General features: G+C 39.0%; 2 protein-coding genes across 6 annotated transcripts; both read right to left on the bottom strand.

Annotated features, from left to right (window-relative positions):
- Positions 1–14: 14 nt before the first annotated feature.
- derl2 (derlin 2) lies at positions 15–18,837 on the bottom strand. Its single transcript, XM_061733233.1, has 7 exons — positions 18,702–18,837; positions 14,505–14,570; positions 13,292–13,365; positions 12,220–12,313; positions 10,126–10,321; positions 2,841–2,931; positions 15–718 (listed from the first exon to the last, which is right to left on the bottom strand). The coding sequence occupies exons 1-7, from the start codon at positions 18,792–18,794 to the stop codon at positions 613–615; spliced, it is 720 nt and encodes a 239-aa protein (XP_061589217.1). The 5' UTR covers positions 18,795–18,837; the 3' UTR covers positions 15–612.
- A 1,703-nt stretch (positions 18,838–20,540) lies between these two features.
- On the bottom strand, positions 20,541–24,930 carry ntmt1 (N-terminal Xaa-Pro-Lys N-methyltransferase 1). Of its 5 annotated transcripts, none has more exons than XR_009783379.1 (6): positions 24,874–24,930; positions 23,576–23,735; positions 21,690–21,945; positions 21,196–21,493; positions 20,888–21,064; positions 20,541–20,795 (listed from the first exon to the last, which is right to left on the bottom strand). XR_009783379.1 is itself a non-coding variant. In XM_061733236.1 (5 exons), exons 2-4 carry the CDS (start codon positions 23,732–23,734, stop codon positions 21,237–21,239), a joined length of 672 nt encoding a protein of 223 aa, XP_061589220.1. In that variant the 5' UTR covers position 23,735; positions 24,874–24,930; the 3' UTR covers positions 20,541–21,096; positions 21,196–21,236. The 5 variants fall into 5 exon arrangements, 3 of the variants coding, with proteins under 3 accessions (XP_061589220.1, XP_061589219.1, XP_061589218.1); XR_009783378.1 differs by adding an exon at positions 21,102–21,129 and having other exon boundaries at positions 20,545–20,913; XM_061733236.1 differs by having other exon boundaries at positions 20,541–21,096.
- Positions 24,931–27,091: the final 2,161 nt, after the last annotated feature.

Here is a 27,091-nt window from a genome sequence, read left to right on the forward strand (position 1 = left end):
AGTGAAGAACAATCAATTATTAAAATGGAAACATTTACTTTCTTGGGAAAATTGGAGAATGAAACAGCAGATTTTTGAATAAGGTTGTTTTTGTACAAATTTAACGTAATAAGATGTATTTGGTTTTTTGAGCGATTCCATCAAGAAGCAGAAAGAAAGAATGAAGCCAAATCTACATTTGCAACACTTAAAGTGAAATAAAAAAGCACTCACCATCTGAATAAATGTTTTCTATTTAAATGCCGACATTTTCCCTCTTTCATAGAATTTTATACGTCAATATTTTTCTGAAACGAAGACAAACATCACGAGTCCAAACACTCAACTGTCCAGAGTTTGTGTCTAAAGTCCCAGCGTTGGTTTCTTCTTCTGGAACCTTTAGCCGTTAGCCGTTAGCCTTTAGCCGTTAGCCGTCGGAAAGAGTTTTATTAAAGCCCCAAATACGATCGACTTTTATCTTTAAACTCCGTTTCTTCGTCCAGAACTGAAACGAACAAAGGCCGTGTTTGTTTCCTCCGTCTCTCGGAGAAGAAGGTCTTTGAAAAGTTAGCTAGGGTTAGCTCGTTAGCCCCCGCGGCGGCGGCGCTATTAGCCCCCGCGGCGGCGGCGCTATTAGCCCCCGAGCCGCTGGCCTTCCCCCCAGGCGAAGCCGCCGGGCCGTTCCTCCGGTAGCGGGTTGTAGTTAGCGTCTTCCTCCGGGGCGTCGAACAGCATCTTTCTGTCGGGAAAAGAGAGACGGTGAATGAAGGAATGAATGAATGAATGAATGAATGAATGAATGAATGAATGGGAAACAGAGGCAGACACGGAGGGAAAGGAAGAGGATGAGGAGTTTACAGGAGCTAATACTGCTAATGCTAAAGTCGCCCTCCAATCTTCCATCTCGACTCAGAGTGTGTGAGAACCAGGCGACATTTTTAGTTAAGAACATTTTCTAGTGTTCATCATTAATCCACGACTAAAAAAACTGAAATTACGAGAATAAAGTCGTAACGTTACGAGAATGAAGTCGTAATTTATGAGAATAAAGTCGTAAATTAGGAGAATAAAGTCGTAAATTAGGAGAATAAAGTCGTAACATTACGAGAATAAAGTCGTAATTTACGAGAATAAAGTCGTAACGTTACGAGAATAAAGTCGTAATTTACGAGAATAAAGTCGTAACGTTACGAGAATGAAGTCGTAACGTTACGAGAATAAAGTCGTTATTTACGAGAATAAAGTCGTAATTTACGAGAATAAAGTTGTAATTTACGAGAATAAAGTTGTAATTTACGAGAATAAAGTTGTAATTTACGAGAATAAAGTTGTAATTTACGAGAATAAAGTTGTAACGTTACGAGAATAAAGTCGTAATTTACGAGAATAAAGTCGTAATTTACGAGAATAAAGTCGTAACGTTGCGAGAATAAAGTCGTAACGTTGCGAGAATAAAGTCGTAACGTTGCGAGAATAAAGTCGTAACGTTGCGAGAATAAAGTCGTAACGTTGCGAGAATAAAGTCGTAACGTTGCGAGAATAAAGTCGTAACGTTGCGAGAATAAAGTCGTAACGTTGCGAGAATAAAGTCGTAACGTTACGAGAATAAAGTCGTAACGTTACGAGAATAAAGTCGTAACGTTGCGAGAATAAAGTCGTAACGTTGCGAGAATAAAGTCGTAATTTATGAGAATAAAGTCGTAAATTAGGAGAATAAAGTCGTAACGTTACGACAATAAAGTCGTAACGTTACGAGAATAAAGTCGTAACGTTGCGAGAATAAAGTCGTAACGTTGCGAGAATAAAGTCGTAACGTTGCGAGAATAAAGTCGTAATTTATGAGAATAAAGTCGGAACGTTACGAGAATAAAGTCGTAACGTTGTGAGAATAAAGTCGTAACGTTGTGAGAATAAAGTCGTAACGTTACGAGAATAAAGTCGTAATTTACGAGAATAAAGTTGTAATTTACGAGAATAAAGTTGTAATTTACGAGAATAAAGTTGTAATTTACGAGAATAAAGTTGTAATTTACGAGAATAAAGTTGTAACGTTACGAGAATAAAGTCGTAATTTACGAGAATAAAGTCGTAATTTACGAGAATAAAGTCGTAACGTTGCGAGAATAAAGTCGTAACGTTGCGAGAATAAAGTCGTAACGTTGCGAGAATAAAGTCGTAACGTTGCGAGAATAAAGTCGTAACGTTGCGAGAATAAAGTCGTAACGTTGCGAGAATAAAGTCGTAACGTTGCGAGAATAAAGTCGTAACGTTGCGAGAATAAAGTCGTAACGTTACGAGAATAAAGTCGTAACGTTACGAGAATAAAGTCGTAACGTTGCGAGAATAAAGTCGTAACGTTGCGAGAATAAAGTCGTAATTTATGAGAATAAAGTCGTAAATTAGGAGAATAAAGTCGTAACGTTACGACAATAAAGTCGTAACGTTACGAGAATAAAGTCGTAACGTTGCGAGAATAAAGTCGTAACGTTGCGAGAATAAAGTCGTAACGTTGCGAGAATAAAGTCGTAATTTATGAGAATAAAGTCGGAACGTTACGAGAATAAAGTCGTAACGTTGTGAGAATAAAGTCGTAACGTTGTGAGAATAAAGTCGTAACGTTACGAGAATAAAGTCGTAACGTTACGATAATAAAGTCGTAACGTTACGAGAATAAAGTCGTAACGTTGTGAGAATAAAGTCGTAACGTTACGAGAATAAAGTCGTAACGTTACGATAATAAAGTCGTAACGTTACGATAATAAAGTCGTAACGTTACGAGAATAAAGTCGTAACGTTACGATAATAAAGTCGTAACGTTACGATAATAAAGTCGTAACGATGTTAGCGTTAGCGGGACGTACATGATGGACGGGGTTTTGAGCCAACGACCTCCTCCCGGCTGGTTCGGAAAAACGTCCTCCAGGAAGAAGTAGACGTGGCCGACGGCAATTCCTGCAACAAAGATTAAAACATTTAAAACATTAAAAACATTAAAAACATTTAAAAACATTTACCTGCAATAAAGATTAAAACATTAAAAACATTTAAAAACATTTACCTGCAATAAAGATTAAAATATTAAAAACATTTAAAAACATTTACCTGCAATAAAGATTAAAACATTAAAAACATTAAAAACATTTAAAAACATTTACCTGCAATAAAGATTAAAACATTAAAAACATTAAAAATCATTCATTCATTCATTCATGTGTTCACCTAGCAGGTCCACGATGATGGAGTTTCCCAGCAGGAGGGAGAATCATTCATTCATTCATTCATGTGTTCACCTAGCAGGTCCACGATGATGGAGTTTCCCAGCAGAAGGGAGAATCATTCATTCATTCATGTGTTCACCTAGCAGGTCCACGATGATGGAGTTTCCCAGCAGAAGAGAGAATCATTCATTCATTCATTCATGTGTTCACCTAGCAGGTCCACGATGATGGAGTTTCCCAGCAGAAGGGAGAATCATTCATTCATTCATTCATGTGTTCACCTAGCAGGTCCACGATGATGGAGTTTCCCAGCAGAAGGGAGAATCATTCATTCATTCATTCATTCATGTGTTCACCTAGCAGGTCCACGATGATGGAGTTTCCCAGCAGAAGGGAGAATCATTCATTCATTCATTCATGTGTTCACCTAGCAGGTCCACGATGATGGAGTTTCCCAGCAGAAGGGAGAATCATTCATTCATTCATTCATTCATGTGTTCACCTAGCAGGTCCACGATGATGGAGTTTCCCAGCAGAAGGGAGAATCATTCATTCATTCATGTGTTCACCTAGCAGGTCCACGATGATGGAGTTTCCCAGCAGGAGGGAGAATCATTCATTCATTCATGTGTTCACCTAGCAGGTCCACGATGATGGAGTTTCCCAGCAGAAGGGAGAATCATTCATTCATTCATGTGTTCACCTAGCAGGTCCACGATGATGGAGTTTCCCAGCAGGAGGGAGAATCATTCATTCATTCATTCATGTGTTCACCTAGCAGGTCCACGATGATGGAGTTTCCCAGCAGGAGGGAGAATCATTCATTCATTCATTCATGTGTTCACCTAGCAGGTCCACGATGATGGAGTTTCCCAGCAGAAGGGAGAATCATTCATTCATTCATGTGTTCACCTAGCAGGTCCACGATGATGGAGTTTCCCAGCAGAAGGGAGAATCATTCATTCATTCATGTGTTCACCTAGCAGGTCCACGATGATGGAGTTTCCCAGCAGGAGGGAGAATCATTCATTCATTCATGTGTTCACCTAGCAGGTCCACGATGATGGAGTTTCCCAGCAGGAGGGAGAATCATTCATTCATTCATTCATTCATGTGTTCACCTAGCAGGTCCACGATGATGGAGTTTCCCAGCAGAAGGGAGAATTATTCATTCATTCATTCATGTGTTCACCTAGCAGGTCCACGATGATGGAGTTTCCCAGCAGAAGGGAGAATTATTCATTCATTCATTCATGTGTTCACCTAGCAGGTCCACGATGATGGAGTTTCCCAGCAGAAGGGAGAATCATTCATTCATTCATGTGTTCACCTAGCAGGTCCACGATGATGGAGTTTCCCAGCAGGAGGGAGAATCATTCATTCATTCATTCATTCATGTGTTCACCTAGCAGGTCCACGATGATGGAGTTTCCCAGCAGAAGGGAGAATCATTCATTCATTCATTCATGTGTTCACCTAGCAGGTCCACGATGATGGAGTTTCCCAGCAGAAGAGAATCATTCATTCATTCATTCATGTGTTCACCTAGCAGGTCCACGATGATGGAGTTTCCCAGCAGAAGGGAGAATCATTCATTCATTCATTCATGTGTTCACCTAGCAGGTCCACGATGATGGAGTTTCCCAGCAGAAGGGAGAATCATTCATTCATTCATGTGTTCACCTAGCAGGTCCACGATGATGGAGTTTCCCAGCAGAAGGGAGAATCATTCATTCATTCATGTGTTCACCTAGCAGGTCCACGATGATGGAGTTTCCCAGCAGAAGGGAGAATCATTCATTCATTCATTCATGTGTTCACCTAGCAGGTCCACGATGATGGAGTTTCCCAGCAGGAGGGAGAATCATTCATTCATTCATTCATTCATGTGTTCACCTAGCAGGTCCACGATGATGGAGTTTCCCAGCAGAAGAGAATCATTCATCCATTCATTCATGTGTTCACCTAGCAGGTCCACGATGATGGAGTTTCCCAGCAGAAGAGAATCATTCATTCATTCATGTGTTCACCTAGCAGGTCCACGATGATGGAGTTTCCCAGCAGAAGGGAGAATCATTCATTCATTCATGTGTTCACCTAGCAGGTCCACGATGATGGAGTTTCCCAGCAGGAGGGAGAATCATTCATTCATTCATTCATGTGTTCACCTAGCAGGTCCACGATGATGGAGTTTCCCAGCAGAAGAGAATCATTCATTCATTCATGTGTTCACCTAGCAGGTCCACGATGATGGAGTTTCCCAGCAGAAGAGAGAATCATTCATTCATTCATGTGTTCACCTAGCAGGTCCACGATGATGGAGTTTCCCAGCAGAAGAGAATCATTCATTCATTCATGTGTTCACCTAGCAGGTCCACGATGATGGAGTTTCCCAGCAGGATGGAGAATCATTCATTCATTCATTCATGTGTTCACCTAGCAGGTCCACGATGATGGAGTTTCCCAGCAGAAGAGAATCATTAATTCATTCATTCATGTGTTCACCTAGCAGGTCCACGATGATGGAGTTTCCCAGCAGGAGGGAGAATCATTCATTCATTCATTCATTCATGTGTTCACCTAGCAGGTCCACGATGATGGAGTTTCCCAGCAGAAGAGAGAATCATTCATTCATTCATGTGTTCACCTAGCAGGTCCACGATGATGGAGTTTCCCAGCAGAAGGGAGAATCATTCATTCATTCATTCATGTGTTCACCTAGCAGGTCCACGATGATGGAGTTTCCCAGCAGAAGAGAGAATCATTCATTCATTCATGTGTTCACCTAGCAGGTCCACGATGATGGAGTTTCCCAGCAGAAGGGAGAATCATTCATTCATTCATGTGTTCACCTAGCAGGTCCACGATGATGGAGTTTCCCAGCAGAAGGGAGAATCATTCATTCATTCATGTGTTCACCTAGCAGGTCCACGATGATGGAGTTTCCCAGCAGAAGAGAATCATTCATTCATTCATGTGTTCACCTAGCAGGTCCACGATGATGGAGTTTCCCAGCAGGAGGGAGAATCATTCATTCATTCATGTGTTCACCTAGCAGGTCCACGATGATGGAGTTTCCCAGCAGGAGAGAGAATCATTCATTCATTCATTCATGTGTTCACCTAGCAGGTCCACGATGATGGAGTTTCCCAGCAGAAGGGAGAATCATTCATTCATTCATTCATGTGTTCACCTAGCAGGTCCACGATGATGGAGTTTCCCAGCAGAAGGGAGAATCATTCATTCATTCATGTGTTCACCTAGCAGGTCCACGATGATGGAGTTTCCCAGCAGGAGGGAGAATCATTCATTCATTCATGTGTTCACCTAGCAGGTCCACGATGATGGAGTTTCCCAGCAGAAGGGAGAATCATTCATTGATTCATTCATGTGTTCACCTAGCAGGTCCACGATGATGGAGTTTCCCAGCAGAAGGGAGAATCATTCATTCATTCATTCATGTGTTCACCTAGCAGGTCCACGATGATGGAGTTTCCCAGCAGAAGGGAGAATCATTCATTCATTCATTCATGTGTTCACCTAGCAGGTCCACGATGATGGAGTTTCCCAGCAGAAGGGAGAATCATTCATTCATTCATTCATGTGTTCACCTAGCAGGTCCACGATGATGGAGTTTCCCAGCAGGATGGAGAATCATTCATTCATTCATGTGTTCACCTAGCAGGTCCACGATGATGGAGTTTCCCAGCAGAAGAGAATCATTCATTCATTCATTCATTCATTCATGTGTTCACCTAGCAGGTCCACGATGATGGAGTTTCCCAGCAGAAGGGAGAATCATTCATTCATTCATTCATGTGTTCACCTAGCAGGTCCACGATGATGGAGTTTCCCAGCAGGATGGAGAATCATTCATTCATTCATGTGTTCACCTAGCAGGTCCACGATGATGGAGTTTCCCAGCAGAAGAGAATCATTCATTCATTCATGTGTTCACCTAGCAGGTCCACGATGATGGAGTTTCCCAGCAGAAGGGAGAATCATTCATTCATTCATGTGTTCACCTAGCAGGTCCACGATGATGGAGTTTCCCAGCAGAAGGGAGAATCATTCATTCATTCATGTGTTCACCTAGCAGGTCCACGATGATGGAGTTTCCCAGCAGAAGGGAGAATCATTCATTCATTCATTCATTCATGTGTTCACCTAGCAGGTCCACGATGATGGAGTTTCCCAGCAGGAGGGAGAATCATTCATTCATTCATGTGTTCACCTAGCAGGTCCACGATGATGGAGTTTCCCAGCAGAAGAGAGAATCATTCATTCATTCATTCATGTGTTCACCTAGCAGGTCCACGATGATGGAGTTTCCCAGCAGAAGAGAGAATCATTCATTCATTCATGTGTTCACCTAGCAGGTCCACGATGATGGAGTTTCCCAGCAGAAGAGAGAATCATTCATTCATTCATTCATGTGTTCACCTAGCAGGTCCACGATGATGGAGTTTCCCAGCAGAAGGGAGAATCATTCATTCATTCATGTGTTCACCTAGCAGGTCCACGATGATGGAGTTTCCCAGCAGGAGGGAGAATCATTCATTCATTCATTCATGTGTTCACCTAGCAGGTCCACGATGATGGAGTTTCCCAGCAGGAGGGAGAATCATTCATTCATTCATTCATTCATTCATGTGTTCACCTAGCAGGTCCACGATGATGGAGTTTCCCAGCAGAAGAGAGAATCATTCATTCATTCATTCATTCATGTGTTCACCTAGCAGGTCCACGATGATGGAGTTTCCCAGCAGAAGGGAGAATCATTCATTCATTCATGTGTTCACCTAGCAGGTCCACGATGATGGAGTTTCCCAGCAGAAGAGAGAATCATTCATTCATTCATTCATTCATGTGTTCACCTAGCAGGTCCACGATGATGGAGTTTCCCAGCAGGAGGGAGAATCATTCATTCATTCATTCATGTGTTCACCTAGCAGGTCCACGATGATGGAGTTTCCCAGCAGGAGGGAGAATCATTCATTCATTCATTCATGTGTTCACCTAGCAGGTCTACGATGATGGAGTTTCCCAGCAGGAGGGAGAATCATTCATTCATTCATTCATGTGTTCACCTAGCAGGTCCACGATGATGGAGTTTCCCAGCAGAAGGGAGAATCATTCATTCATTCATTCATTCATTCATTCATTCATTCATGTGTTCACCTAGCAGGTCTACGATGATGGAGTTTCCCAGCAGGAGGGAGAATCATTCATTCATTCATTCATGTGTTCACCTAGCAGGTCCACGATGATGGAGTTTCCCAGCAGGAGGGAGAATCATTCATTCATTCATTCATGTGTTCACCTAGCAGGTCCACGATGATGGAGTTTCCCAGCAGGAGGGAGAATCATTCATTCATTCATTCATGTGTTCACCTAGCAGGTCTACGATGATGGAGTTTCCCAGCAGGAGGGAGAATCATTCATTCATTCATTCATGTGTTCACCTAGCAGGTCCACGATGATGGAGTTTCCCAGCAGAAGGGAGAATCATTCATTCATTCATGTGTTCACCTAGCAGGTCCACGATGATGGAGTTTCCCAGCAGGAGGGAGAATCATTCATTCATTCATTCATTCATGTGTTCACCTAGCAGGTCCACGATGATGGAGTTTCCCAGCAGCAGAGAGAATCATTCATTCATTCATTCATGTGTTCACCTAGCAGGTCCACGATGATGGAGTTTCCCAGCAGAAGGGAGAATCATTCATTCATTCATGTGTTCACCTAGCAGGTCCACGATGATGGAGTTTCCCAGCAGGAGGGAGAATCATTCATTCATTCATGTGTTCACCTAGCAGGTCCACGATGATGGAGTTTCCCAGCAGAAGGGAGAATCATTCATTCATTCATGTGTTCACCTAGCAGGTCCACGATGATGGAGTTTCCCAGCAGAAGGGAGAATCATTCATTCATTCATGTGTTCACCTAGCAGGTCCACGATGATGGAGTTTCCCAGCAGGAGGGAGAATCATTCATTCATTCATTCATGTGTTCACCTAGCAGGTCCACGATGATGGAGTTTCCCAGCAGAAGGGAGAATCATTCATTCATTCATTCATGTGTTCACCTAGCAGGTCCACGATGATGGAGTTTCCCAGCAGAAGAGAATCATTCATTCATTCATTCATGTGTTCACCTAGCAGGTCCACGATGATGGAGTTTCCCAGCAGAAGGGAGAATCATTCATTCATTCATTCATGTGTTCACCTAGCAGGTCCACGATGATGGAGTTTCCCAGCAGAAGGGAGAATCATTCATTCATTCATGTGTTCACCTAGCAGGTCCACGATGATGGAGTTTCCCAGCAGGAGGGAGAATCATTCATTCATTCATGTGTTCACCTAGCAGGTCCACGATGATGGAGTTTCCCAGCAGGAGGGAGAATCATTCATTCATTCATGTGTTCACCTAGCAGGTCCACGATGATGGAGTTTCCCAGCAGAAGAGAATCATTCATTCATTCATTCATGTGTTCACCTAGCAGGTCCACGATGATGGAGTTTCCCAGCAGAAGGGAGAATCATTCATTCATTCATGTGTTCACCTAGCAGGTCCACGATGATGGAGTTTCCCAGCAGAAGGGAGAATCATTCATTCATTCATGTGTTCACCTAGCAGGTCCACGATGATGGAGTTTCCCAGCAGGAGGGAGAATCATTCATTCATTCATTCATTCATTCATGTGTTCACCTAGCAGGTCCACGATGATGGAGTTTCCCAGCAGAAGGGAGAATCATTCATTCATTCATTCATTCATGTGTTCACCTAGCAGGTCCACGATGATGGAGTTTCCCAGCAGAAGGGAGAATCATTCATTCATTCATTCATTCATGTGTTCACCTAGCAGGTCCACGATGATGGAGTTTCCCAGCAGAAGAGAGAATCATTCATTCATTCATGTGTTCACCTAGCAGGTCCACGATGATGGAGTTTCCCAGCAGGAGGGAGAATCCCATCAACACCCATGGTAAAAACGGAGCCTGGAAATTCAGCAAACCGAAGAAATTCATGCGAACATTCGGGTTCCTGCGACTCCAGACGTAAACGAGCATGATGGTGAACGCCTGTCCGAGGAACACCAGGCTCACAAACGTCCCGAATATCTGGTGACAGGGTTAAAGAAACTACTAACGCTGGTTAAAGAAACTACAATAAACTACAATAAACTACAATAGACTACAATAACGACCCGAATATCTGGTGACGGGGTTAAAGTACAACAAACTACAGTAACGATGGTTAAAGAAACTATAATAAACTACAGTAACCTACAATAAACTACAATAAAACTACAATAAACTACAATAACGACCTGGCCGAGGAACACCAGGCTCACAAACGTGCCGAATATCTGGTGACGGGGTTAAAGAAACTACAGTAACCTACAATAACCATGACTACTAACAATGGTTAAAGAAACTACAGCAAACTACAGTAACCGGGGTTAAAGAAACTACAATAACGCTGGTTTCTTTCTTTCTGTCTTTCTTTGGTTTTTCTTCAGCGCCCTGTAGAAAACTACTAACTTTTCTCTTTCAAAATCGTTACCGTGGCGACGCTAGACGCCAAAAGCCCCGCCCCTTCACCTGATTGGTCCTACTTTCTACCAGAACTGTTGAATGGATGAATGGATGAATGGATGATTGGTGAGAAGGATACGCTCATATTTCTACTCATTTTTAAACCTTAAAACACTTATTTTTAGTTGTGATGATTCCTGGGAAGGATAATGTGGCAGGGTGGAGAGGCTGACGGGCCACAGGTGTGGCCCGTCAGCCTCTCCACCCTGACGGGCCACACCTGTGGCCCGTCAGCCTCTCCACCCTGACGGGACACACCTGTGTCCCGTCAGGGTGGAGAGGCTGACGGGCCACAGGTGTGGCCCGTCAGCCTCTCCACCCTGACGGGCCACACCTGTGGCCCGTCAGCCTCTCCACCCTGACGGGACACACCTGTGTCCCGTCAGGGTGGAGAGGCTGACGGGCCACAGGTGTGGCCCGTCAGCCTCTCCACCCTGACGGGACACAGGTGTGGCCCGTCAGCCTCTCCACCCTGACGGGACACAGGTGTGGCCCGTCAGCCTCTCCACCCTGACGGGCCACACCTGTGGCCCGTCAGCCTCTCCACCCTGACGGGACACACCTGTGGCCCGTCAGCCTCTCCACCCTGACGGGCCACACCTGTGGCCCGTCAGGGTGGAGAGGCTATTTGTAATTATTTTGTTAATTATTTAAGGATACGGTTATATTTATATTTATTTGTGATGATTATTTCCTGAAAGGATAAAGTTATATTTAATTATTTAAGGATACGGTCATCAGCAGCCCTCCGAACAGGAACATGAATGTTTAATTATTTGTGATGATTATTTAAGGATACGGTCATATTTATTTATTTTAATGATTATTTAAGGATACAGTCATATTTATATTTATTTGTTTATTAAAGTTATATTTAATTATTTAAGGATACGGTCATATTTATATTTATTATATTTAATTATTTTAATGATTATTTAAGGATACGGTCATATTTATATTTATTATATTTAATTATTTTAATGATAATTAGAAGGATACGGTTATATTTAATAATTATTTAAGGATACGGTCATCAGCAGCCCTCCGAACAGGAACATGAATGTTTCATTATTTTATAATAATATAATAATAATATTATAATAATTAATGATTATTTAAGGATACGGTTATATTTATAATTATTTTAATAATTATTTAAGGATACAGTCATCAGCAGTCCTCCGAACAGGAACATGAATGTTTCATTATTTTATAATAATATAATAATAATATTATAATAATTAATGATTATTTAAGGATACGGTTATATTTATAATTATTTTAATAATTATTTAAGGATACAGTCATCAGCAGTCCTCCGAACAGGAACATGAATATTTAATTATTTTAATTATTTTTAAGGATACGGTTATATTTATATTTATTTGTTTATTAAAGTTAATTTAATTATTTAAGGATACAGTCATCAGCAGCCCTCCGAACAGGAACATAAAGACGAAGTCGGCCGTTCGTCCCCGGAACGATCCTTCCTCCAACATCCGGCAGTATCTGTATCTGTTAGGATAGTTCAGGAAAACTCACACAAAACACCTTAAATAACACCTTAAATACCAGAATAATATCTGTATCTGCAGGAAAACGTTCAGGAAAACTCCCATAAAACATGTTAAATACCACAATAATATCTGTATCTGCAAACAGACGGTTAAAGAAAACTAATACAAAACACCTTAAATACCACGTTAAATACCACGTTAATATCTGTATCTGTTAGGAGAACGGTCAGGAAAACTCCTTAAATACCAGTTAAATACCAGTTAAATACCACCTTAAATACCACATTAATATCTGTATCTGTAGGAAAACGTTCAGGAAAACTCACACAAAACACGTTAAATAACACGTTAAATACCACCTTAAATACCACCTTAAATACCACCTTAAATACCGGAAAAAAGTGAAAAAATCAGAATTTCAAGAAAAAAGTCTAAATGTTGAGAAAAAAGTCTAAATGTTGAGAAAAAAGTCAAAAAATTTGTGAAAAAAGTCGAAACTTTTGTGAAAAAGTCGAAACTTTTGTGAAAAAAGTCGAAATGTCGAGAAAAAAGTCAAAATTTTGTGAAAAAAAAGTCAAAATTTTGAGAAGAAAGTCGAAATGTCGAAAAAAAGGAAAAAGGAAGAAAAAAAGGAAAAGAAAAAAGAGAAAAAAAAGGAAAAGAAAAAAGAGAAAATAGAACGAGAAAAAAAGAGAAAAAAAAAGAACAAAAAAATAGAAAAAAGAACAAAAAAGAGAAAAAAGGAATAAAAAATAGAGAGCTCTAGAGCCCTGCTCTTTGCTCTTTTCTCTTTTCTCGGCTTCGCCGGCGAAACCGAGAGCGAAACATTTAAAACTAGTTTCAGATTAAAAAACCCAACGAACCGGAACCAAAAGGAAATTAAACACACGTTAAAACCTGTTAAAAACATGTTAAAACCAGCACACAAAGGAAATTAAACCCACGTTAAAACCCACGTTTAAAACACTAAGGATACAGAAAGATCATGTTGAACAGGAAGTTGAAGCCGACGGGGCCGAAGAACAGGAAGTTGGTAATTACTCTCCAAACCTGCAAACAGAGAAAACACACTGATGTTTCTTTATTTCAGTCAAACTAATAAAAACTAAGAACAGGAAGTTGGTAATTACTCTCCAAACCTGCAAACAGAAAAAACACACACGTTTCTTTATTTCAGTCAAACTAATAAAAAACTAAGAACAGGAAGTTGGTAATTACTCTCCAAACCTGGAACAGAAAACACACATGTTTCTTTATTTCAGTCAAACTAATAAAAACTAAGAACAGGAAGTTGGTAATTACTCTCCAAACCTGGAACAGAGAAACACACACATGTTTCTTTATTTCAGTCAAACTAATAAAAAACTAAGAACAGGAAGTTGGTAATTACTCTCCAAACCTGGAACAGAAAAAACACATGTTTCTTTATTTCAGTCAAACTAATAAAAAACTACATCTAGTTTGCAGCTGTTTTTACTCTTTAATACCAGCTCAGTTTTATAATTAATTGTTATAATTAATTGTTTTAATTGTAATTAATGATATATTTTGGTAAACTAACACGACTCAGTATAAATCACACAGAAACACCAGGAAAAATATTTTTAAAAAAAAGAAATAAAAACAGATTTAATCCAGATTTAAAGTAATTAAACCTTCGTATTGTTTAGTTTTTATATATTTTAAGGATTTGCTTTAAAAAAAATGTTTTAATTTATTTATTTTAATTGTAGTTTTCAATTTGTTAATACATGAATTATTCAAGTTTAATCCACTTATTTTTGTAATTTTTTTCATTTAATCAGAATTAATTACATAAATTACATAGAATTTTAAAATAAAAAAGGGTCTTTGGTTATTGATCTGGTCCCTGATTGGTTGTTATTGATCTGCTCTCTGATTGGTTGTTATTGATCTGCTCTCTGATTGGTTGTTATTGATCTGCTCTCTGATTGGTTGATGGTTATTGATCTGCTCTCTGATTGGTTGATGGTTATTGATCTGCTCTCTGATTGGTTGATGGTTATTGATCTGGTCTCTGATTGGTGGATCAGATTCTCACCTGGTAATTCTTCAGGATCAGATCTGGATTAAAGTAAAGCTTGATCTGGTCTGTGATTGGTTGTTATTAATTCTCTGCTCTGTGATTGGTTGTTATTGATTAATTGATTGGTTGATCAGATTCTCACCTGGTAATTCTTCAGGATCAGATCTGGATTAAAGTAAAGCTGAAAGGGAGTGATGATTTCCAGTTGCTGCAAGAGAAGAAACAAAAGTCCAGATTGATTCAAGTGGAAACAATTAAAAACTGTCATTAATAAACGACAGAAATAAATAAATACGCTGAAACATGTTTTATACATTTAGTACACCTAACTGAACTATTCTATTCTGATATAATACAATACAGTATGATATAATACGATAAAATAGTATATAATAGTATATAGATATAGTATATATAGTAGATATATAATACGATAAACTTCCCCCATCTCCTGCAATGACTTTTTTAATTTTTCACAGACAAAAACTCAGAATTTGAGCAGCAGTTGCTTCAGCACATGAACATGAACCAGTTCAGCAGAAACCGCTTTAAAATCTCCACACGTTTAAACCGATAACAGTCAAAGTCAAAATGTCCAGAAAAATGTAGAAAATTTAGTGAAAAAAGTCAAAATGTCAAGAAAGTCAAAGTTTTATGAAAAAAAGTCAAAATGTCGAGAAAAAAAGGAAAATTTTAAAAAAGGTCGAAATTTAGTGAAAAAAAGTCAGAATTTTTAGAAAAAAGTTGAAATTTTGAGAAAAAAAAATCTTGTTCCACTGGCAGATTTTTCTACTTATTTCAAGTGAAAATCTACTTGAAACTGATGAAATTTGTTGTTTTTCTGGTAATGAGTCTTGTTTTAAGTGGAATGAGATATTTTTTTCTAAAAATGAGACATTTTAACTAGAAATAAGACAAATATTCCTGGAGTTTTTCAGTGTGCTACAATACGACTATGCCAGAAATAAATACGCTGAAAACATGTTTTATACACCTAAATGTTACGTAATGTAACGCCTTATTTGCTGCAGCTAACAGGCTAACAGGCTAACAGGCTAACTTTCCCTCCCGTTTCCGTGGTAACTGAATTTGGTAACAGAATTAGAACGAAGACAACACATGCTGCAAAGATGAAATGTCGAGAAAAAAAGTCTACATTTTGTGAAAAAAAGTCGAAATTTCGTGAAAAAAGTCAAAATTTCGAGAAAAAAAATCTAAATTTCGTGAAAAAAGCCGAAAATGTCACCAATTCGCCTGCAATGACTTATGACTTATAATATCAGAGCAGATATAAACTACTAACTATAACTATAACTATACATTACTAACTATAACTATACATTACTAACTATAACTATAAACTACTAACTATAACTATACATTACTAACTATAACTATAACTATAAACTACTAACTATAACTATAAACTACTAACTATAACTATAACTATAACTATAAACTACTAACTATAACTATAACTTACTAACTTACAGACGACGCGCAGGTTTGTATTAAAATGTAAATGTGAATAATGTGTTCATGTTTCATTCAGTTACATTTTCATATAAACAAAGATTTAACTGACGTCTAAATGTTCTAACAGTTAAATTTATCTTTTAGTTTCACTTCTGCTTCCTGTTTAAGAAACTGGAGTTTATAAAACGTTTGTTTAAACGACTAACTGTCACAGTGAATTATTACTAATTATTACAATTACAAAAGAGCATTTCAGATTATCTACAATTAATTATGATTATCCCTAATTACAGTTTGAGACTAATTTAATTGTAGATATCTGAAATGAAGTTATAGATATATTTAGCTATATAGTTATAGTTATAGATATCTTGTAATGAATTTTAATTAGGAGATAATTAACTTCCATTCTGCCGAGTCAAAATTTAATTACAGATATCGTGAATTAGAGTTTAGTCAAAATGTAATTATGACTATAGTGAAAATGTAGTTGCAGAAATCTGCGTGTTAATTACGACTAGCTGTAATTCTAGATATCTATAGTTTAATTCTGACGAGTTTCCAGTTCAACATATTTAATTCCCCTCAATTCAAAATATCTATATATTTTTTTATATAAATATTTTTATCACGGTTTTTCCCCCATTTTTATCACCCAGTGCTCCTGCCTTTATTTCTGCCTTTATTTCTCCTTTTTTTTCTCTTTTTTTTCCTTTTTTCTCTTTTTAGAAATCTAAAATTAAGTTGTGACTAGTCAGAACAAAGTTGTAGAATCTGGAACTGGAATTACGACGAGTCAAAATGACGTATCAGGTTTATAAAGTACTTGATTAAAGTAACTAAGTAAAAGTAGAAATACCATAAACTGAAAAAGACTTTGGTAAAAGTTAAAGTCGCCCATAAGAAAATTACTTGAGTAAAAGTCTTAAAGTAGCTCACGTTAAATGTACTAAAGTATCAAAAGTATCTTGTGAAAAAATATAGTCAAGTATCAAAAGTAAAAGTATTTTATAGTCACAATGTAATTAAACTAGTCAAAATACAGTTGTAGAAATCTGCAATGTTAAAATGGTTGCCATAATGTAATAATACGAGCCACAAACTCCACTATTATATTATTATATTATTATATCACTATATTAATAAAACCTGCAATAACCAGAGTCAGTTTGAACAGAAAACGCTTCATTTCAAGCACTTAAACTCAAATTCAAGCATTTCAAACTAAAATTCAAGCATTTCAAACTAAAATTCAAGCAATTCAAACTAAAATTCAAGCATTTCAAACTAAAATTTAAGCACTTTCAAGGATTTCAAGCCCCCGTAAAAACCCTTTAGTTATAATTTCAAGCACTTTCAAGGATTTCAAGCAAAATTTTGAAAATTACAGTTGAAAAGTGCTTGAATTTGACCTTGAAAGATGTGTAGGAACCCTGATAATAACTAAACTATACAGTCTGATCCAGATTTTCAAGCCTTAAAACCAAAATTCAAGCTATTTTTCAGGCCTTGCAAACACAACATTGAAATTCAAGCAATTTCAAGCATTTAAAACTAAAATTCAAGCATTTTCAAGCATTTAAAACTAAAATTCAAGCATTTTCAAGCATTTAAAACTAAAATTCAAGCATTTAAAACTAAAATTCAAGCTCTTTCAAGCATTTAAAACTAAAATTCAAGCATTTTCAAGCATTTAAAACTAAAATTCAAGCATTTAAAACTAAAATTCAAGCTCTTTCAAGCATTTAAAACTAAAATTCAAGCAATTTCAAGCATTTAAAACTAAAATTAAAGCAATTTCAAGGATTTCAAGCCCCCGTAAAAAACCCTCTAGTTATAATTTCAAGCACTTTCAAGGATTTCAAGCAAAATCTTGAAAATTACCGTTGAAAAGTGCTTGAATTTGACCTTGAAAAATGTGTAGGAAACCTGATAATAACTAAACTCTACAGTCTGATCCATATTTTCAAGCCTTAAAACCAAAATTCAAGCTCTTTTTCAGGCCTTGCAAACACAACATTGAAATTCAAGCACTTTCAAGGATTTAAAACTAAAATTCAAGCATTTTCAAGCATTTAAAACTAAAATTCAAGCATTTTCAAGCATTTAAAACTAAAATTCAAGCATTTAAAACTAAAATTCAAGCACTTTCAAGCATTTAAAACTAAAATGTAAGCAATTTCCAGGATTTCTAGCCCCTCTAGGAACCCTGATAATAACTAAACTATACAGTCTGATCCAGATTTTCAAGCCTTAAAACCAAAATTCAAGCACTTTTTCAGGCCTTGAAAAAACAACATTGAAATTCAAGCACTTTCAAGCATTTAAAACTAAAATTCAAGCATTTAAAACTAAAATTCAAGCATTAAAAACTAAAATTCAAGCACTTTCAAGCATTTAAAACTAAAATTCCAGCACTTTCCAGGATTTAAAACTAAAATTCCAGCACTTCCAGGATTTCCAGGCCCAGTTTTAACCCAGTTTTAACCCTAAACCGGTCCAGATATGTGTAATAATCCAGTTTTAAGTTTATATATCTATAATAATGTCCAGATATGTGTAATAATCCAGTTTTAAGTTTATATATCTATAATAATGTCCAGATATGTGTAATAATCCAGTTTTAAGTGTATATATCTCTAATAAGGTCCAGATATGTGTAATAATCCAGTTTTAAGTGTATATATCTCCAATAAGGTCCAGATATGTGTAATAATGTGTAATAATCCAGCCCCAGAACAACCAGCTGTTTCCCCCCTCATCCCCCTCATCTCCCCCGGCAGCAGCAGCCCTCCCCCGGGCTCTCCCTCCAGGCGAGGCCGAGGCCCCGAGGCCTCCCCCGGTTCTCCCCCGGTTCTCTCACCACCGCGGCCGTGGTGAGCACGCAGGCCGTGGTGTAGGCGCGGGTCACGGCCGGGATCTGCAGGAACTCCTGCTGCAGCGTCTGGTACGCCATCTTGGACCGGACTGCTCACTTCCGGCTCCCGCTGGACACGTGACACGGGGGACACGTGACGCGGGGACACGTCACCGCTCACGGTGCTGCGTTCACGGACCTCAGGACAAACTAACTACACTGCAAAAACTTCAAATCTTACCAGGAATATTTGTCTTATTTCTAGTTAAAATGCCACATTTTTTGTCAAAAACTCTCATTACACTTAAAACAAGTGGAATTACCACAAAAATAACAGAACAATTTTCACCTTTTTCAAGTAAATTCTCATTGTTTTCTTGTGCAGTATTTTTAAAATAGGAGGAAAAAAGATGAAAAAAGATGAAAAAAAGAGAATGAAAAGAGGGAAGAAAAGGGGAAAAAGAGAAAGAAAAGAGGAAAAAAGAGGAAAAAGAGAAAGAAAAGAGGAAATAAGGAAGAAAAGAAGAAAAAAGAGGAAAAAGAGGGAAAAAAGAGGAAGAAATAGGAAATAGAGGGGAAAAAAAGATTTAAAAAAGAAAGAAAAGAGGACAAAATCGGAAGAGGAAAACAAGATGAAAAAAGAGGTAAAAAGGGGAAAAAGAGATGGAAAAAAAGAAAAAGAAAAGAGGAAAAAAATGAAAAAAAGAAAGAGGAAAAAAGATGAAAAAAGAGGAAATAGAGGGGAAAAACGATTAAAAAAGAGAAAGAAAAGAAGACAAAATCAGAAAAGAGGAAAACAAGATGAAAAAAGAGGTAAAAAGGGGAAAAAGAGATGGAAAAAAAGAAAAAGAAAAAGGAAAAAAAGATGAAAAAAGGAGAAAGAAAAGAGGGAAAAAGGAGGAAAACCAGATCAAAGATCCTCCCTTCCTTCCTTCCTTCCTTTCCTCGTCTCCTCCACAAACTCACTACTCAGGAAGAAAACATGTCCATTTATTTCATTATTAATCAACTCTTTTCCAGGTTATTCACATAGAACTGCACTATTTTAACTTATAACCTGTAACCTAATCCTAACCTAACCCTTTACACGTTTGAATCAGTGCAGTTTTTCCTTTATTTTATCAAATGGTATCATTTTATTGACTGAGACAATGCTGTTGTTGTTTATCTCTCCTTCCTTCCTTCCTTCCTTCCTTCCTTCCTTCCTTCCTTCCTTCCTTCCTTCCTTCCTTCCTTCCTTCCTTCCTTCCTTCCTTCCTTCCTTCCTTCCTTCCTTCCTTCCTTCCTTCCTTCCTTCCTTCACCATTTTGAACATAGACATATCTACACAGACGCTGCATTGACTGCCTGAGAACATTCGGCGTGGCGGCCATCTTGGATGGGTCTCTCTTTGACTCCAGAGCGTTCACTTCTATTGAGGAAGGAGGTTTTTATGCATGAGTAAAACAACTATAACTCACTTAATTTTCAACCCATTTTCACGCGGTTTGCTTTGTTACAAACGGCAGACATGTAGTTATGATACAGGATGCTTGATGTACGACTGCCAATGCGGCGTCTACGTCTATAATATTTGTATATGGGTATGTATTTATGTATATATGTATATATGGGTATGATTTTGAATGAAAACATTGAACTTCCTGCTGTTTTTTCCAGATGGGTTTTATTATCAATCACCGTGGAAACAGTTTGGTTACCTGGCAACACACACACACACACACACACACACACACACACACACACTCACACACACACAGACACACACACACAAACACTCACACACACACAGACACTCACACACACACACACACACACACACACACACACACACACACACACACACACACTCACACACACACAGACACACACACACACACACAGACACACACACACACACACTCACACTCACACACACACACACACACACACACACACACTCTCACACACACACACACTCACACGGGTACTGGCGTCGTTAGCGGTGGTAGATCTCCGGGGGTCGTTAGCGCAGCGCTAGCATGTCTCCTGGTCCCGTTAGCGCAGCGCTAGCGTGTGGACCTGGACCTGTTAGCGCAGCGCTAGCATGTGGACCTGGACCTGTTAGCGCAGCGCTAGCGTGTGGACCTGGACCTGTTAGCGCAGCGCTAGCGTGTCTCCTGGGGCCGTTAGCGCAGCGCTAGCGTGTGGACCTGTTAGCGCAGCGCTAGCGTGTGGACCTGTTAGCGCAGCGCTAGCGTGTGGACCCGTTAGCGCAGCGCTAGCGTGTCTCCTGGCCCTGTTAGCGCAGTGCTAGCATGTGGACCTGGTCCCGTTAGCGCAGCGCTAGCGTGTCTCCTGGGGCCGTTAGCGCAGCGCTAGCGTGTCTCCTGGACCTGTTAGCGCAGCGCTAGCGTGTCTCCTGGTCCCGTTAGCGCAGCGCTAGCGTGTGGACCTGGTCCCGTTAGCGCAGCGCTAGCGTGTGGACCTGGTCCCGTTAGCGCAGCGCTAGTGTGTGGACCTGGTCCCGTTAGCGCAGCGCTAGCGTGTCTCCTGGTCCCGTTAGCGCAGCGCTAGCGTGTGGACCTGGTAGATCTCCTTGGGGAAGTTCTGCTCCTGCTCGCGGTGCACCACCCGCAGCCCCGCCCGCTCCACCAGGCCCATCAGGAGGCTCAGGTCGCGGCAGACGCTGCTGTCCACGTCGTCGGGGACGACGCCCTCGTACGACACGTTGTCCTTGACGACCACCAGCCCGCCGGGGCGCAGCGCCGCCTGGCAGCGCCGCAGGAAGTCCACCAGGTGCTCGTCGGTCAGGTGACCTGGAGAAGGAGTAGTGGTAGCATTAGCGGTAGCAGCAGAAATAGTAGTAATAGCATTAGCAGCATTAGCATTAGCATTAGCAGCATTAGCAGCATTAGCATTAGCATTAGCGTTAGCAATATTAGCATTAGCAGCATTAGCAGCATTAGCATTAGCAGCATTAGCAGCATTAGCATTAGCAGCATTAGCACTCACCGATGACCCACTGGATCCAGATGACGTCGTAGCGGTTCTTCTCCGGTACAAAGTCCTGCAGGCCGCAGCAGAAGTAGTGACCGACCCGCGCGGCGGCGGCCGGGTCGTCCCCCAGGGAAACCCGGGCCTGGTCCAGGAACTCCCGGGTCACGTCCACCAGGTCCACGGTCCGGAACAGCGGCAGCAGCAGCCGCTTGGTGATCCGGCCGATACCGGCGCCGCAGTCCAGCGCGCAACCGTTATCGGTACCGCCCTCCTGTGGAGGGAGGAGGTAGTACCGACATTAGTACCAATTTTGAGCAAAAAGTCGAGAAAATTGGAAATTTTGAGAAAAAAGTGGAAATTTTGAGGAAAAAGTCAGAACGAAAAAACGCACGCACGAAAAAACGCACGCACGAAAAAACGCACGCACAATTTTGAGAAAAAAATGGAAATTTTGAGGACATTTTGAAGAAAAAGTCGAAAAAAAAGTCAGAATGTCGAAAACGCACAAAAGAACGCACAAAGAACGCACAAAAAATGCACGCGCGCACGAAAAAACGCATGAAAAAATGCATGAAAAAATGCAAGAATGTACGAAAAAACGCACGCACGCACAAAAAAACGCATGAAAAAACGCACGCACGCAGGAAAAAACGCACGCACACAAGAAAAAACGCATGAAAAAACTCACACACGCACGAAAAAACGCACGCACGAAAAAACGCATGAAAAATTGCATGCACGAAAAAACGCACGCACCCACGAAAAAACGCATGAAAAAACACGCGCGCACAAAAAAACGCACGCACAATTTTGAGAAAAAAATGGAAATTTTGAAGAAAAAGTCTAAAAAAAAGTCAGAATGTCGAAAACGCACGAAAGAACGCACAAAAAAATGCACGCGCGCACGAAAAAACGCATGAAAAAATGCACGAATGTACGAAAAAATGCACGCACGCACAAAAAAACGCATGAAAAAACGCACGCACGCACGAAAAAATGAACTAAAAAACGCAGGAAAAAACGCACGCAGGAAAAAACGCATGCACGGAAAAACACATGCACGCACGAAAAAACGCACGCACGCAAGAAAAAGCGCATGAAAAAACACGCGTGCACGAAGTGTGGAAATTTTGAGGAAAAAAGTGGAAATTTTGAAGAAAAAGTCGAAAAAAAAGTCAGAATGTCGAAAACGCACGAAAGAACGCACAAAAAAATGCACGCGCGCACGATTAAATGCATGAAAAAACGCAAGAATGTACGAAAAAACGCATGAAAAAACGCACGCACGCACGAAAAAATGAACTAAAAAACGCATGAAAAAACTCACGCACGCACGCACGCAAAAACGCATGAAAAAATGCATGCACGAAAAAACGCACGCACGCACGAAAAAACGCATGAAAAAACCCGCGCACGAAAAAACGCACGCACAATTTTGAGAAAAAAGTGGAAATTTTGAGGAAAAAAGTGGAAGTTTTGAAGAAAAAGTCAAAAAAAAAGTCAGAATGTGGAAAACGCACGAAAGAACGCACAAAAAAATGCACGCGCGCACGAAAAAACGCATGAAAAAATGCATGAAAAAACGCAAGAATGTACGAAAAAACGCACGCACGCACAAAAAACGCATGAAAAAACTCACGCACGCAGGAAAAAACGCACACACAAAAAAACGCACGCACGAAAAAAACGCACGCACGCACGAAAAAAACGCACGCACGCACGCAAAAACGCATGAAAAAACTCATGCACGCACGAAAATGTAATGTTGGTACTAATGTTGGTACCAACATTAGTACCCATACCAAACATTAGTACCAATACTACTGTAGCAGTAGTAGTAGCATTAGAATTAGCAGTACTAGCAGTAGCAGTAGCACTAGCAGTACTAGCAGTAGCATTACCCCGAGGAAGCGCTGCAGCAGGGCCTTGGAGCCGTTGATGTCCACGTTGGAGATGCTACCGTAGCCTCCTAGCATACCGTCCACCGTGGGGGGGACGGCCTTCCAGTAGCCCTCGGCGTTAGCATAGAAGCCGGCCTGGTCCCGCTCGATCTCCCCCATCCTGTAGGGGGAGAATAGCATTAGCAGTATCAGAAGCAGTAGCAGTAGTAGCATTAGCATTAGCATTAGCGGTAGTAGCATTAGCAGTAGTAGCATTAGCATTAGCGGTAGTAGCATTAGCATTAGCGGTAATGTGGTAACGTCACGAGACATTTTTAAGACTGTATATATTTATATATTAAACGAGGCATTTCAAAATAAAAGTGTCGTACATGGAATTACAAAATAAAAGTTTCATGAAGTGAATTACGTAAACGTGGCATTCCAAAATAAAAGCGTCATGTAATATGTAAACAAGGATTTCAAAATAAAAGTGTCGTGCATGGAATTAAAAAATAAAAGCGTCATGAAATGTTATACGAGGCATTTCAAAATAAAGGTCCTCTCTTTACGCTATTGTTTTGAAATGTCCTTCACAAAGTCACGAGCATTTAGACATTTAGGAGACTATTTTTGGAAAACACACACACACACACACACACACACACACACACACACACACACACACACACACACACACACAGAGACATATATAGACATGCACACACATATGTATATATATATAGAGAGAGAGAGACATGACACGGACTTTCTACATGAATATATATCATTAATGTCTCCCAGCACATTTACAAATGTATGAATAACTTATTATGAGACATTTTTAACAGTTTTAATCATTTATTGCTTCTATTTCCGTTTCAAAGCTGCTCAATTTCAACTTAAAACGGGTTATAAATACGGCCCAATGTTATTATTGATCTAATAACACTAAAAGAATATTAATATTAACTTTTATTCAGTAAAACTTTGACGCTTTTCACTTTAAAATTGACCGCGAAGCGGCGAGGATCAAGGTTGATTTATGGTTCCGCGTTACACCGACGCAGCGCCTACGCGTAACCTACGTAACCTACGCACGAGAGCTCTGCGTCGATTTCACGCGGGACCATAAATCAGTCTTAAAACGAGGCGTCTTCGCTTCAATGTGTCACTTTCACACAAAATAAGACCATACAACGTTCAAACTCGGTCATTTACTTCCTAAACTCGGTCATTTGCTTCCTAAACTCGGATATATGTGTGTTAAAGTGCGTTATTTGCTTCCTAAAGCGTGTTTCTTCAGTGAAAACACCAACCTTGTGGCGCCGCTGCTGCTTCTATTTCAGACCGACCTGACGTCACTTCCGTCGCCACACGGACCGAACAGACGTCACTTCCTTCAAAACTTTATTTAAACAGGATTTCTTTTCCAAACAAATTAAAAGAATATAAAATGTTACATCATTGTAAAGGAGCAGTTGCCTTTTGGTCATTTCTTTATCACTTATTAATCTTTATTACTTCTCTTGTATAAATATTTATGATTTATGTTATTTTAGCTCCTAAAATCAGCCAAAATATCTGTTTTTCAGTCCAACCTGGCAACACGGATCCTTCTTTTTTCCTCCTTTTTTCATCTTTTTTCCTCATTTTTTCATCTTTTTCTCTTTTTCCATCTGTTTTATTTCTTCCTCTTTGTTTCCTCTTTTTTTCACAATAAAAAATAGGAAAAAGAGGGGGAAAAAGGAGGAAAAAAAGATGACAAAAAGAGAAAGAAAAGAGGAAAAAGGGAAGAAAACAAGAGGAAAAATAGGAAAAAAGGAGGAAAAAAAGATGAAAAAAGAGGAAAAAATAAAAAAGAGGGGGAAAAAGAAGAAGAAAAGAGGAAAAAAGAGGGAAAAAGGAGGAAAAAAAGGTGAAAAAAAGAGAAAGAAAAGAGGAAAAAAAAGAGGAAAACAAGAAGAAAAAAGAGGAAGAGGAAAAAATAAGAAAAAGAGGGGAAAAAGAGAAAGAAAAGAGGAAAAAAAGAGGAAAAAAGGAGTAAAAAGAGGAAAAGAGGAGGAAAAAACTTACACACATATTGTCAAGTTATTTCTCCTAAATATTGAGTAAAAAACTCCAAAAATCAGCCCAAATATCAGTTTTTCAGTCCAACCTGGCAACACAGATCCTTAAAACAATTAAAAACACTTTTTAATGATTGAAAATGGTGTTACAAAGTCTTAAATCTCGATCCAAGGGTCTTAATTTTATAATCTCAATCATCACTTCGTGCATTATATTCTCTGAAACACATTAACTAATTAAAGTTAAGTTAACAACTTATACCAGTCTGACATGTGAATAAACGTGCTGTAAAATATGATCAACATAAAATAATAAAACCATTAGAACTCTTTCCTTTTTCAGTTTTAACTACTACAATGAAATGTTGGTCGTTTTTTAGAATATTCTGGGAATCTAAATCTTAAACTTTAAACCATAATCAACAATATTAAAATAATAAAAGGCTTGCAATATTTCAGTTGATTTGTAATGAATCCAGAATGTATGACTTTTTAGTTTTTTTAATTGCATTACAGAAAATAAAGAACTTTATCACAATATTCTAGTTTTCTGAGACAGTCCTGTAAATCACAAATATGATTTTCTTCATGTTGAAATGTTAATAGTTAACCTTTCTTTGGTGTTTTGTTCACTTTTCTTTTATATCAAAACTATAACTGCCTGTTACGCTCATTTCAAATCAAATGGATCACTTCTTGCATTGAATTATGGATATTTTATTCAGTTTCTCCCTCCTGTGATATTTCATTGGACCACTGGCTGGTGCTGGTCCAAACATTTAAAATGATTTCATTTCATTTTCACACATACCAGTCTTTGATAATCCATCCATTTATTCCTCTGAGTTTAACTATAGTCAAAATCATTCAGAATTTCTGCTTATCTTTACTCATAGTCTTTGCATGTGTTTAATTAATGTGTCTAATTTTCATTGTACCAGTATAATGACAATAAAGGCTTTCTATTTCTATTTCTAAAAATGAGGTATGATTTTATGTAAATGAGGTCTATTGACCATTCATTCCAAAAATAAGTGTAAACTTGGTGGTAAAGAGTTGGAGTGAAGTCGACTAACAAGGTGAAACATGCAGGATAATTAAAGCTACTTTATAACCAGTCAAACCACAAAGGGAACAGTGAACTTACAAGTAACAATAAAAAACTAGAAGAACTACGAGAAAACACAGTGGACTGAAAAAGTTTGAGTTTTCTTAAAAAGTGTGTTCTATTTCTTCCTTTTTTTTCATATTTTTTGTCTTTTTTTCCTTCTTTTTTTCTCTTTTTCCTCATTTTCTTCTTCCTCTTTTTCATCTTTTTTCCTTTTTCATCTTCTTTTCCCTCTTTCCTTTTTTCATCTTTTTTAATTTTTAATTAATAAATTATTCAAAAATAATTTATGAATTGAGGGTTTTAACGTAGAAAATGTTTGATTATTATTATTATTATTATTATTATATAGGTCGGTCG

The sequence above is a fragment of the Cololabis saira genome, chromosome 11 (assembly GCF_033807715.1).
Source record: "Cololabis saira isolate AMF1-May2022 chromosome 11, fColSai1.1, whole genome shotgun sequence".
NCBI classification, from domain to species: domain Eukaryota; kingdom Metazoa; phylum Chordata; class Actinopteri; order Beloniformes; family Belonidae; genus Cololabis; species Cololabis saira.